Source organism: Podarcis bocagei, assembly GCF_964188305.1.
Source record: "Podarcis bocagei genome assembly, chromosome: 11".
In the NCBI taxonomy this organism is placed as follows: domain Eukaryota; kingdom Metazoa; phylum Chordata; class Lepidosauria; order Squamata; family Lacertidae; genus Podarcis; species Podarcis bocagei.
In genome coordinates this window covers 34,237,606-34,250,743 of record NC_138136.1, presented here as the reverse complement: position 1 = coordinate 34,250,743, position 13,138 = coordinate 34,237,606, and the positions used below count along the sequence as shown (strand labels likewise).

At 45.5% G+C, this 13,138-nt stretch overlaps 1 protein-coding gene across 4 annotated transcripts in view; it reads left to right on the top strand.

The window, feature by feature from the left end:
• The first annotated feature begins 1,178 nt into the window (after positions 1 to 1,178).
• ZFYVE16 (zinc finger FYVE-type containing 16) overlaps positions 1,179 to 13,138 on the top strand; it is a 34,836-nt gene continuing 22,876 nt past the window's right edge. The window contains exons 1-5 of one of the 4 annotated variants that reach the window (XM_081212477.1): positions 1,179 to 1,343; positions 2,101 to 2,154; positions 4,691 to 4,799; positions 5,138 to 7,338; positions 12,754 to 12,850. In XM_081212477.1, the coding sequence (XP_081068603.1) occupies positions 4,730 to 4,799; positions 5,138 to 7,338; positions 12,754 to 12,850 (2,368 nt within the window). In that variant the 5' untranslated portion in view covers positions 1,179 to 1,343; positions 2,101 to 2,154; positions 4,691 to 4,729. Of the gene's footprint in view, positions 1,344 to 2,100; positions 2,155 to 4,690; positions 4,800 to 5,137; positions 7,339 to 12,753; positions 12,851 to 13,138 lie in introns of those variants that run through there. The other 3 variants (XM_081212479.1, XM_081212478.1, XM_081212480.1) reach the window with 3 other exon arrangements.

The window sequence follows — 13,138 nt, the reverse complement described above, 5'->3', positions numbered from 1 at the left end:
CAGAACATAGTCATCATGGTTAGTAGCTCTGGATAACCTTATTCTCTGTGCATTTGTCTAATCCTTTTTTTGTGGGAGCAAATTCCATAGTGCTATGTCCTAAATCTTCCAACATTCAGCTAAACCTGGGTGATCAAGGTAATTAATAAGGTGTGTCTTCAGCATAGGAGGACAGCTATGCAACAAAGATGCCAGGAATACTTGTGCACATTAAGCTTTATGCGTGTAGCAAAACATGAAAAGGGGGTGGGGTTCCAAGAAAAATAACTTTGTCAATTCCACCCACCATTGAACCCAATGTGTTTTGACTATGCACGGTTTTGGCTGTAGGCGTGGCAAGCTTACTGTACCTCCTCAGCTTAGTGGTTGCCTCAGAAAAAACTCCACTCCTTAGCTATCAGGCTTATGCTGATATGAGGATAGTGATTATGTTGCTTATATGTTACAAGGAAATGATGCATTTTGAATGATAGCTAATAAATGTAGTTAGAAAACAAATATGTGTCTATAGCTCAGCAGCCACTTAAATAAAAGCCCAACTCTAATGTGCAGGGACGGCTGTGGCTTCTGAGTGAGCAGCTACGTGTACTCTGCACATTCTCAAAGGCGCTTTCCCCTTTAAAATAGCTCCATGCGATCCCGAGCGTCCTAAGGACCTTCAAAGCCGGACTTTCTGATCGCTCTTGCTTTTCTTAAGAGCTTGACGTTTCACCGCCGGATACCAAAGTCCATTTAAAAGATTAAAAAGGATCACAATAGGGGAAGGCAAGGACCTTGAAGGGAGGACAGTAGACGGAGGCGTCCTGTACTGATGCTTTAATTACAGTAACCTTTCCCAAATTTGGCATCTCTACATAAAAAAGAAGCCTATTCAAACGTTCTGCAAAACCAAGCGTCCTCTTCCCTTCTCCTTTTTCGGTGCAACTTTACCTCCCAAGCAGAGGAAATGCAAGCGGCCACTACCTCAATCCGGATGCCTAAGCACCACTTTTGGCGCACCAACCCGCCGCCCGCCCGGGTCTGAGGGGGAATCACCCGAACCTTTTGACTTGACCTCCGAAGCGCGGAGGAGGAGGAAGAGGAGGAGGGAAGAAAAACAGCCTAGCAACTGCGCAAGCGCACTTGACTCCATCCCGGAGATTGGTAGCAAGAAGAGACTTGAGGGAAGGCGGAGAGAGGGGGGGGCAGAGCGCGAGGGCAGCGCATGCGCACGGTGACCTGAAGAAGAAAGAGAACAGCCCTCCCCCCCTCCCCACTTTCTCGGGGAAAGACAAAAAAAAGTCTGCGCGAAAGTCCCGCCGCGCTTCGCGGGGCTCGTATTAAGCTGGCGGGGCGCCCATGAGGTGAGCGGGGGGTGTGTGTAGGGGGGGTGTTGTTGTTTCCTGGTGTGGGGGCGTGCCTGCTCCGGGTATCGGCCTCAAAAGAGGGTCCGGCGCCCAATTATTATTTTTTGTCCCTCAGATGTGGGGGGGGGGGGCGGGCGCCTGTGGGCCTCCATTCCTCTCAGGTATTCTGTGACAACGAGAGACGCGGTGTAGACGAGTTATCTCTTCAAGCAATGCTCTGGCTGCTCGCCACCCCACAGATTTCCCCCTCTCCCCGTTTGGGGGCAGGAGCGAGGGGGGCTAAAGCGGCGGGTATGAAAGACCCGCCTGCTCTACTGTCTTATAAAGGGAAGGATCGGCACCCCGGGGTGTCCTGCCCTCCCTGGCTGGGCGAGTGAGTGGGTTCCTCTCTCCTCCTGCAACCCCCTTCCTTGCTTGGCATCTTCACGTTTGGTCGCCTCTCCAAAGAGTTTCAGGCTCCACTTTTTGTCTGGCGCCTGGAGAGGTTGGAAATCTCAACATCAAACAACCCCCCCCATGCTTTCTCTCCCCTCCCCTTCCCCGGTCTTGGTTGGAATAATCCCGTGCGATTATAATAAATCTCCAGAAGTTTTGTCCGCCCCGGTGTGCTTTTTATGGTTTGTGGAGCCATTGTAGTAAACAATCCGGCGCAGGAGGTTGAATCTGGCTCAAGGTTGAAATGCCAATATAATGCAAGAGAATTCGCAGGTGATGACTTGTGTGTGTTTTTCTTTCCCCGCTCCTATATGTGAAGGAAGATAATCATGTGAGAAGTCAAGCTGATATGACGACACCATAGCGAGCGAGGGTGGGTTTGTTGCACCAAAATCTGTGCTGTTCCGTGTGCAGGGACCACCTCAGAGCACAAGCAAGTGAAGCCCCTGGGTGTCTCCCTAGCTTGTCTCTGCACTTAAAGAGTTAGGAACGTTTTCTTCCCAGTTCAAAAATGACTTGACTTCTTGCAACTAAGTCTACACAAGCTGCAGCATTTTTACCCTATGCTTTAGCTGACATGAGATCAGCAACAAGACAGAAATATTTAGAATGTTAATGATCTTTGTGCTGTATACTTGACAGTTTTGTCATAGGTTGCTTTAGGATTACATTTCTTATCAAGAATTTCAAAGTGCTTACCAAGTACTTGGTTTGCAAGTCATGGTTTGTCACATGATTTTTGAGTGATCAAATTGACAGTGTTTGTCCACAGCTTGTTTTTCATTACTCTTCATGTCTCAATGAACCATCTTAAAAGACTTTTTTGGGTTAGATACTGACTAATTATGTTATCAGGTTTTAAATTATAATTTCCATTTCCTGAAATTATATTGGTTTTTAAGTTCTATATAAAGTGTTAAGATTTTAAAATAAGCTGGCTTGCCCCAAAATGATACCATAATTAAATGTCCAAAGGAAATCCTTTCAGTAAAATGGGAAGGAAATTCTATATTTGATCAAGGCAGAGAGAGGGGCGAATCTTGTGACATCAGCAGTAACTCTTCACTGACCAGCTTTGGAGACACATCCTAGTCACAGTGTCTACCAGGCTAAGGCTATTTTTGTCCCAAGAATGATTAAAGTAAGTTGTAAATTCTTTGTAACTTAAAGCAGTTTGACTATAGCATTTAACCTTTATGCTATTTTATATTTGTCAGTGTTGATGCTAAATAAATATTTGAAAAGTTTTTTTCCAATAACCAAAAGTAGTTGAACTGAAATATGTGAAGGAGTGTACTTAGTGTGCCTTAAATGTTATATTCAAGCCACTTCATAGGTTTACTTGGAAATTATTTTTATTGGATTGTTTATAAATATTATAAATGAAGATGACTGATTAGCCTACTAGTTTTATATTATTTAGATTTTAAGGGAGGACATTAGTTTTAACAAGAGCTTTGATCATAAATATATGCTTCCTACAGAGTACCTGAAATAACTTGGTTGATTTTATTATATTTCATTATATCCATTCCAGTTGCCCATTTTGACTTGTACTGTTCTTATTCATTATTCTGATTGCATCTAGGCTAGACTACTGTAGTGTGCTGCATGGGGTCTGCATTTGAAGAATGTTCAGCTGATCAGTTTGTAGCTGCCCCATTGCTTCTGAAAGGTCATGCAATCTGAGCATATATCACTGATTCTGCACCACCTTCACTGGCTGCAAGTGGGCTTCCAGGTCCAATTTTAAATACTAGTTGTTACCTTTAAGGTACTAGATGGCTTGGAACCAAGTTATCTTAAGGATTGTATGCACATGTATTAGCCCAGTCAGCTCTTGAGGTTGACCTGCTGCTAAGGTCCTTCACAAGAGGGAGGGGGGCACAAAAGCTAGGGGCTCAGTCGTGGTTCTGTTGTGGAACTTCCCCCCATGGGAAGTACATTTGGCTGCCTCCTAGGCTGGTTTTTAAACAGAATCTATAGTCCTGGTGTTAACATCTATTTTTAATGCAGTCTGTTTTTAATGTACTTTTAACCATTGGTGCTATTTTACAACTGACTTTGTAATGAATTGTTTTTATTTTATTTTATTTGAATTATTACCCATTTTATGATGACTTTATGCTGTAAAGTGCTTTGAAAGGCAGCGTAAAATATCTAAATAAAAAAAATGTTACTAATTTGTTTTACGAAGCTATGCATTTCTAAAATGGAATTTGTTTTAGAAAATCCCACATCACGGGAGTTGTAAAATTCACAGTGAAAGGATTATGTAAGTCTGAAATGCTTTGGATCAGGGACGCCAACTCCAGGGGGCTGAGCTCTTTTGGCCCTCCCCCAGTGTTTGGGGGTTGAGGAAGTCAAGTGTGTCTTCCCTGGCCAGCTCATTCTCTTCTTGTTGTGGAAGGTTGCTGAGTGCTCCTCCCGAAACATCATGTGACATCGTCATAGCACACATGACACACCCCCAGTCTTTGGCACAGGGTGGCACCTTTGCTTGGGATTGTGACTTTATGCAAGTTTTGTAATGGGGCTAGTCAGATACACCATGGTTAAGGAAGAGTGCTCAGTTCACCTATAATGCCAAGCCATAGTTAAAACAAGTTTATAAGCAAAAAAACCTATGGCTTCAGATAATAGTTTGCTAGCAGTAAAAGCAAACCAAAACATACTTAAGCTGCTGGACTCACACAACTCTAAGCCACAGTTTAATAAATCATTGGTTTAATCAGGCCTTGACTTCTTCTTTTTCAGCAGCCTAATTTGATAGAAGCATACAACCCTCTTTATACTGTTACTGTTTTAAAGAATTGGTAGTCAGAAATTTCTTAAAATCTACTACAAATTGTTCAAGATCTACCAGTAGATCTTCCCTTGCTTAATTCAATGTACGGTATTCTACATAGGCGCAAGAGGAGAAAACTCTTACCAGATTCAGCCTTAGAATGGACAGTTACTTCAAAGCAGCAGTCTCAGACTTGGACAAGCTACTTGATGAATTTGAGCAGAATACTGGTTAGTTTTTACTTCATGCTTCTATTTTGTGTGAGAGAACAGCATGCTTAAAGTGGATTATAATGAAGGACACCACTGGTGTATATGGTGCTTTACAGAGCCTCATTCACCATATTACTGTGTTCCTGCTCCCAAGGAGGTTACAATCTAAAACAGACAATGGGGAGGCGTGGGGAGACAAAGAACAGGAAGAATGGGGGCAAAAAAATAGCCTTTTATTAATATTTGTTTTTGATGCCATAGGGATGAGTGAGTGTGTGTGTGTGTGTGTGTGTGTGTGAGAGAGAGAGAGAGAGAGGGGTGTAATGAATTTCTAACAATTTTTATTTTAATTTCAGATGAACTTGAAAACAACAAAATTGTAAATCCACATGATTCCAAATCTCACTTTCTTTCTTCAGAATTAGATTACCAGCAGCCAAAATTCCTGGGACCAAATGTGCAAGAAAATATTAGTAGATGTACAACATCAACTGACCTCTCATTGTCTAGTCAGACTACAAATGTAGCAAACTTTGAACTGAACACTGAACAGAATGAGAAAAATGTCACTGGGTTAGATCTTTTGTCTATGGTGGATGGTGGTTCTTCGGATAAAAATCAATCTTCTTGCCTTGGGCGATGTAGCATACCCGTCTGTGATCTTATCAGTGACACAGGTAATTTGAGCCATGTGAAAAGTAATTCGGAGTGTATTCAAAAGTTGCAGCCAGGTGACTTTCAGACCAATACAAGCTCTCTTACTGGTTTTGATTTATCATTGGTAACAGCCACTGCTTGTAACTTGTCTGTTGATTATAGTGCGGATTCTGGCACACATCAACTGACTGATGAAGATACAACACTGTATAATAAGGAAGATGGCACAACAGAAAAACAGAGCCAAGTGATGCTAAAGACAGACAGCCTTTCTGAAGCAAATGTAGTGGAATCTGGTGGGGCTCAAGAAAAGACGGGAACTTTGGATAACAATGAAGTAATTGATCAGGTAGAACAAACTACAGGCCTTGAGAGAGTATCAGCTTTAATAGCCCAACTAAAGCCAACTGTAGAAAGTTCCAAAGATGAGCTGCCTTGTGAGTTGTTAGTAGATGAAAATAGTGCAGAAAGTGAAACGATACATGGAGAAAGTGGCAAGCAAACTATTTCAAAAGAAGATAAGATTGAATCTGAAACCTCTAACCTGCCAAAGACACATGGGTTGAATAACAACAGCTTAATATTGCCAAAAGAAGAGACTTTATGTGCCTCCCCACTTCAAATGGATAATATGTTGGTATTGGATAAAACACCCACCCCTGAGGAAAATATCTCTAGTGCAGAAGAGAAAACCAGTGCAACTGCAAACATAGTTTCAACATCAGAGGTCTTTGAAGATGTACAGACTTCATTGTCCTGTCTTCCACTTGCTGTTTCTATATGTGGGTCACTAGTTTCAACTGATGACACAAGTGGAAAAACTGCTCAGAGTGAAGCAGCAGATGTCATTAGTGAGGTAACTGTGCACACAGAAAAATATAACAATGGCCTTTCTAAAGAAGAATTGTTTCACAGAATAGAAGCTTCTGAACAAGATGGAAATGTAAACAAACCCATCCAGTGCTGCCTAGAGAAGCCTGCCTTTACAGATAGCGAGAATGTGGGTTTTGACAACATTACTAGTAAATGTCATCTTTTCCAATATCAAGACTCTGCTGCTACTTCTAGTTCTTTGGTTACTGAAACATGCAGCAGTGTTTTGCCCGCTGACATTGGTGATAGAGCTTCAATTGATCTAGCTATCGAAGAAGACATTATTGGAAGTGATCTGCTCATTAGTGATGCTGAACTTGATGCCTTCTTAACTGAGCATTGTTCCGAAGTGAGCCATTCAAAGCCTCTGGAAGAAGATACTGATGATGGACTGTCGGAATCTGATGTGATTTATGATAACTTAATAGATGTTAACAAACTGAATGTCAGAAGTGATAGTTTACAAGTAGAAACAGAATTTAAGAAGAGGGAAGCTTCTGTCAATAACAATTGTATAGTTTCCAATTCTGAACCTAGATTGGGGATTCTGGTGGGAAAAGGAACACAGCCGGTTCAACAAGAGACTTCAGATCACATAAGTGAAACTGCAACTGAAATTTCAGACCTCGTAAGCAGCCAACAGATGGTGCACAGTGGAGGTGCAAGGCCAAAACAGTTGCAAAACTTTTCACCAAAATCCAAACTCTCTTCTGAGCTTAGTAGTCCAAATAAACTTGAGAGTGAGCCCCAAGTGATAAATTCCACAATCTCAAATACCTCTCTCTCAGATACTAAAACCTGTTCTGAGTCAAACAGATTTAATAATGCTGACACACAAAGCAGCTTGGAAAACAAAGGTAGTGTCTCACCTGTGATCTCGGAACCTGCTCAAGTAGTAGAACAAGCTGTAGTCCCAGGGGACAAGCAGCCATCCTGGGTTCCTGATTCAGAAGCACCAAACTGCATGAATTGTCAAGCCAAGTTCACATTTACAAAAAGAAGACACCATTGCCGTGCTTGTGGGAAAGTAAGTAATCTAAACCTATTTTAAAATATCTATCCTAGTCCATATGTCTGCTCATCATAGAAGTTAGAAATAAGTATTTATCCTTCTAGGTTAGCATTTGCTTTTATTAACACCATTCCCATCCTTCCCCTCCCCCAAAACTGGCTTAGTTGGGATGGAAACAGGCACTATTAAGTGTTATCAGCCTAAAGTTTTACTAATTGAAAATGCAGTCAAACAGGCTTCAGATCCTGGTAACTGAACAAATAATATATAGAAGGAAAGAAAGACACAATCTGTATTCTAGATAATCATTAAGGTTTGCACACAATCTTTAGTTTGCAAGTAAAAGTGGAAAATGTTGATCAAAAGCAGCATATAAATGTCCCAGTACTTGCTACCCAGTGCAGTCTTGAAAATCCAGCCTGTGCTGGGGAGAGAGAAAACTATGTTATCTGAGCACAGCTTGCCCTGCCATATATTAAAAGCTAAATGCGGGGGGAGACCGTAGACTGGTAGAAACATAAGAAGGTCCCTGCTGGATATGGCCAAATGCCCCATCTGGTCCAACACACTGTTCTCATAGTGGCCAACCAGTGGTCTGGTATCCAAGATTCTGTAGGATTTCGTCTCTTATGTAATCTTTGACCACCACCTCCAGTACTCCCTTCAATATCCTTCCTATAAAGTTTGCATCCATAGATGAGTGCCTCAATGGTTGTTTTCATTCCACCAAGTTTCTGTTATACCCACTATATCGGTCCTCTCAAACCAAGCACTCCAGCTCACGCATCTTAGCCCCAAGGCCTTGAGCATTACTAGAAAAACGCAGTTTCTGTCTCAACATTATCTATGGCACTTGCATTTTAGTCTGTGTTGCTTTGTGCTCTCTGAATTGCTGTTATGTGCCCCTACACTCTTGATGCCTAGTTCTATACTCCTCCATTTAAATGATAATAAACCTTTTCACCTTCATCCTGGGGGAAGGTTTGTTCCAAATCCGACCCTCCTTGGCTCCTGTCGGTTTCACCCCACAATCAGTTTGAAAATTGTTCTTGATTTTAACAGCTTGGTTGCATCCTGGTTAAGTAGAGCCCATCCAAGTTTGATTTGTCCCAAAGGTTCCCTACTGTTTAATAAATCTAAATCCCTTCTCCTGACAATACTGTCTCATTCATGCATTGAGATTACACAACTGTGCCTGTCTAGCTGCCCCTGTGTGTAGCACAGGTATTATTTCAGATAAAACTACTTTGAAGGTCCTGGCTTTCAGTATTCTACCTAGCAACCTCGATTTTGCTTCCAGGACCTTCCAACTACATTTCCCCATGTCGTTGGTGCTAGCATGCAGCACTATTGCTGACCCCTCCCTAGCACTATATTTGTTGTTTAGTCGTTTAGTCGTGTCCGACTCTTCGTGACCCCATGGACCAGAGCACGCCAGGCACTCCTGTCTTCCACTGCCTCCCGCAGTTTGGTCAGACTCATGTTTGTAGCTTCCAGAACACTGTCTAACCATCTCATCCTCTGTCGTCCCCTTCTTCTTGTGCCCTCAATCTTTCCCAACATCAGGGTCTTTTCCAGGGAGTCTTCTCTTCTCATGAGGTGGCCAAAGTATTGGAGCCACAGCTTCACGATCTGTCCTTCCAGTGAGCACTCAGGGCTGATTTCCTTAAGAATGGATAGGTTTGATCTTCTTGCAGTCCATGGGACTCTCAAGAGTCTCCTCCAGCACCATAATACAAAAGCATCAATTCTTCGGCGATCAGCCTTCTTTATGGTCCAGCTCTCTCTTCCATACATCACTACTGGGAAAACCATGGCTTTAATATACGGACCTTTGTTGGCAAGGTGATGTCTCTGCTTTTTAAGATGTTGCCTAGGTTTGCCATTGCCTTTCTCCCAAGGAGCAGGCGTCTTTTTTTCTTCTTCTTTTTTTTTTTGCTAGCACTATATAGCAGGCTGACTAGATTACAAATTGCATCTACACACCCTTCACTTCAGGCAGGCAATTCTCCCTATTGTCTGCATGCCCATCACACACTCAGCTATGTTCTTAATGATTGCATCACCCAGATCCAAAATCCTTCTCACCCCAGCCCTTCAGGATGAGTGTCCTCAGCACAAGAATATACCTTTTTTTAAAGTAATCCCTATTCATTCTTGGCCTGGCTTTTGAAAGTTGATTAAAATAGAGCTGAGCTCTCAAAATGAAGCGTGACCAAGCCCATTGACAAATTTTCCCAGAGTTAAGAAATCCTATCTTCTGACTACAGATGTATGAAATACGTTGTAGTATTTTATAATGATTAGGCACTATGAACTTGCTCAAGGCAATTCATTATCTTTGAAAATATTTTGGAAGTTGATCTAGGCAGGTTTTGGCTCAAGATAAGCTCTGTACAATCTGATCTCTTTTCCTAGACCAGAACATAAAAGAGATTTTTTCCCCCCAAATGTGTCTTCCATTCCTTCTCCCCATGGGCTGAGACTGGCAAATTTGAAGCTATTCCACTTTATCCTTTACAGCAGTGTTTCCCAACCGGTGTTCCGCGGCACACTAGTGTGCCGCCAGACGTTGCCTAGTGTGCCGTGGGAGGGAGGCGGGCGAGTCGGGCGGCGAGACGCGGGGCGGCAGCGGCGAGCAGCGGCCGCCCAGCGCGGGGCTCTCGCTGGCTGCCTGCCTGACGCGCAAACCCCCGGCGCAGGCGCCCCGCTTGTTGACACGGGAGGGGAGGGGGGAGAGGAAACGCTGCTGGTGTCGCAGCTCCTCGGCGGCGGCTCCTCCTCTCAGCCCGCCCTGCCTATATTTGCACCAATCCCCGCCCACTAAAGCATTCGCGCCTCCCAATGGGAAGCCTTGCCGGGCGGCGGGTGCTGCTGCCTGAGAGTTCTGAAGCCACGCCCACTTTCCCAGAGACTGGCGGTTCTGAGGGATCCAGGGCAGGGCCGGCGCGCGCGCGCTTCTTGCTGCCCGGGCGCTTGCTCTAATCCCGCCTTCCCTGGGAGGGAGGGATGGCGGTGGCCGCGAGCGTCCGGGGTGGGGCGCGCGCTGGCTCTCCCTGGCGGCCCCCGTGCCTGGCGTTCTATCAGTGCGCCTCCTCTCTCTTTCCCCACCCATCCTCCACGTGCTGCGCTCTAACCCGGAGTTAGAAGCGAATTAGAACACGCCCCCCGTGTGTGGTGTGTTTTTTGTGCTGCTCCTCTTTTTTTAGGGCTTTTTGGCGGCTTTTGGGACGGCGTCGAGGGGTGGCCGCCTCAGCTGCCGCCGTCCCTCAGTCCCTCGCTCTGCTGCCTCCTCCCACCCCGGCAAGGGGGAGGGAAAAAACTTTCACTTTTGTGCCTCCCTCCCGGCGTGACGCTGCGCGCTGACGTCACGGGGCGGGGCTTTAATGGTGGTGTGCCGCGAGATTTTTTTCCGGTAAACAGGTGTGCCGTTGCCCAAAAACGTTTGGGAAACACTGCTTTACAGCAGCACCTCTGTAGTCAGATGCAAATAATGGATGGCTCACTATATGGGATTTGATTCTAGGTAACTTGTTCATAGTATAGCATTCATCTTGGTGCACTACAGTGATTCAGAATTGTTCAGAGATCAGAGTAAGGCAATTCATGCTTCAGTTTTTGTTTGTTCCTCCTATTTTTTCACACACACACCCTGAAATCAATTTTATTACTAATTGTGTGAGTTGGGCATAAATAGATTCTACACAAATGTAAGGTTTGTTGTGGTGGTGGTTTTTTAAAAAAACCTCCACTAGATGTCAGTGTTGTGCTATAGAGCAGGGGTGCCCAAACTTTTTTCAAGGAGGGCCAGATTTGATGAAGTGAAGGGCCGTGAGGGCCAACCAAAGTTTTAGGATTGAAATTGCTGAGCTTTTTTTTTTTAGGGTTGAAGTTGTTGAGGGGTTTTTTGAGGATTTTACCCCATAAACTGCCGAAGGGGCCGGATTAGGCCCCTGAAATGGACTTTGGACATGTCTGTGGTAGAGCCTTTGGCCAACAAGGGAATCAAAAGTGTGCTAAAGGTGGGAAAGGAGGTTGCAGAGGAGCTGAACGGATTACTTGCATCTGTCTTCAGAGCAGAAGACTCGCGAGTAATAAGGTGAAACAGGAGAGATGCGAGCCGGGAAGGGCGACAGAAGGGCCCGGCCGGGCGGCGACTCACCTCGCAGGCGGTGCGCCATCCCTTTGGCCCAGGCGAGGCGGCGGCGGCTGCTCAGCGATCTCCTTGCCCGTCTCCTCGTGAGGGAAACGCGGCGGCAGCGGCGGGGCGCCTCCGGCGGAGCAAGGCTGCTGGCCTGCCTCCCCCCCCACCTTCCTCCTTTTCGCCGCGCTGCCTGCACCTCCGCTGCCTCCCGCTCTCGGCAGGCCCTCCCGGGCGTCGGGCTCTGAGGGCGAAGGCACCCCACTCCACCACGCCCATCTGCAGCATGGCCCCCGCCGCCACGCTCCCGCCAGCTGCCCTGGCCGCTTCGCCCGCCTCCTCCTCGGGCTCGAAGCCCGGGTTGTCCCGGCTCCAGGCCTGCCTCGAGCAAGAAGAGAGCGGCGGCAACGGCGAGCAAGGAGGAGGAGAAGGAGAAGAAGTGGCGGCGATTCCGCTGCCGCCGCTGCTGCCTGGCGGGTCCCGCAGCCGCCCCAGCTCCAGATGCTTCAGGCCGCCGAGAGGGCAAAGTCCCGCCATAGCCCCCCGAGCCTGGATGAAGGCCGCCGTCTCAGAATTTTTCTCTCAGGCCGGCCGAGTAACGGCGCGGGAAGGGAGCGCCTTCGCTTTCTCCACCGTCCGCCTTCCAGCCCCCCATCCCCGCCCACAGCGCGCCGCCTCGCAGGGGGAAGCGGGCTGGCAGCTACACGGGCCACATGATGAGGTCTGGCGGGCCGGATTCGGCCCGCGGGCCTTGTGTTTGACACCCGTGCTATAGAGTTAATTTATTGTGCTCTATATAGGGGACACAGGTTAAACCACAGAGCCTAGGGCTTGCCGATCAGAAGGTTGGTGGTTTGGAACCCTGCAACAGGGTGAGCTCCTGTCCCAGCTCCTGAAACCTAGCAGTTCGAAAGCACGTCAAAGTGCAAGTAGATAAATAGGTACCGCTCCGGCGGGAAGGTAAACGGCGTTTCCGTGCGCTGCTCTGGTTTCACCAGAAGCGGCTTAGTCATGCTGGCCACATGACCCAGAAGCTGTTCCCTCGGCCAGTAAAGTGAGATGAGCGCTGCAACCCCAGAGTCGTCCGCAACTGGACCTAACAGTCAGGGGTCCCTTGACCTTTATGTTGCAAAAACTGCACTTTGGAAAGACAGGTACTAAAACTGCAAAATAAGATTGTTCATATAGTATTAATTCCCCCACCTGTTTGTGTCTTGTCTAATTAGTAATATATTATTTTAACTATTTTTTAGATTCATCATACTAATATAGCTGCTGTTCTAATCTAGGTTTTTTGTACAGCCTGTTGTAATCGGAAATGCAAACTTCAGTATCTGGATAAAGAAGCAAGAGTCTGCATAAGCTGCTATGAGTCCATTAACAAAGGTAAAAATGATTTAATAAAATTAGGAGGAAGAGAAAAGGTAACTGGAATAACTCCTGAGTATTGAAACAGTCTTCCCAATTTGAACAATATTTCTATTATAAATTGTGCTCAGAAACATTTGTAATATATCTGAACACTGCATAGGATGAAGTTAACAGGAGTTCCATTCATATGTTATATTTAGAAACTTTTAAAAGAAATAATTTTTAAGAGTGATGAATATATTTGTCATACTGCCTCTTAGAACATAAGAATAATTATGCTTGATGAGGCAATTATCTATCTGG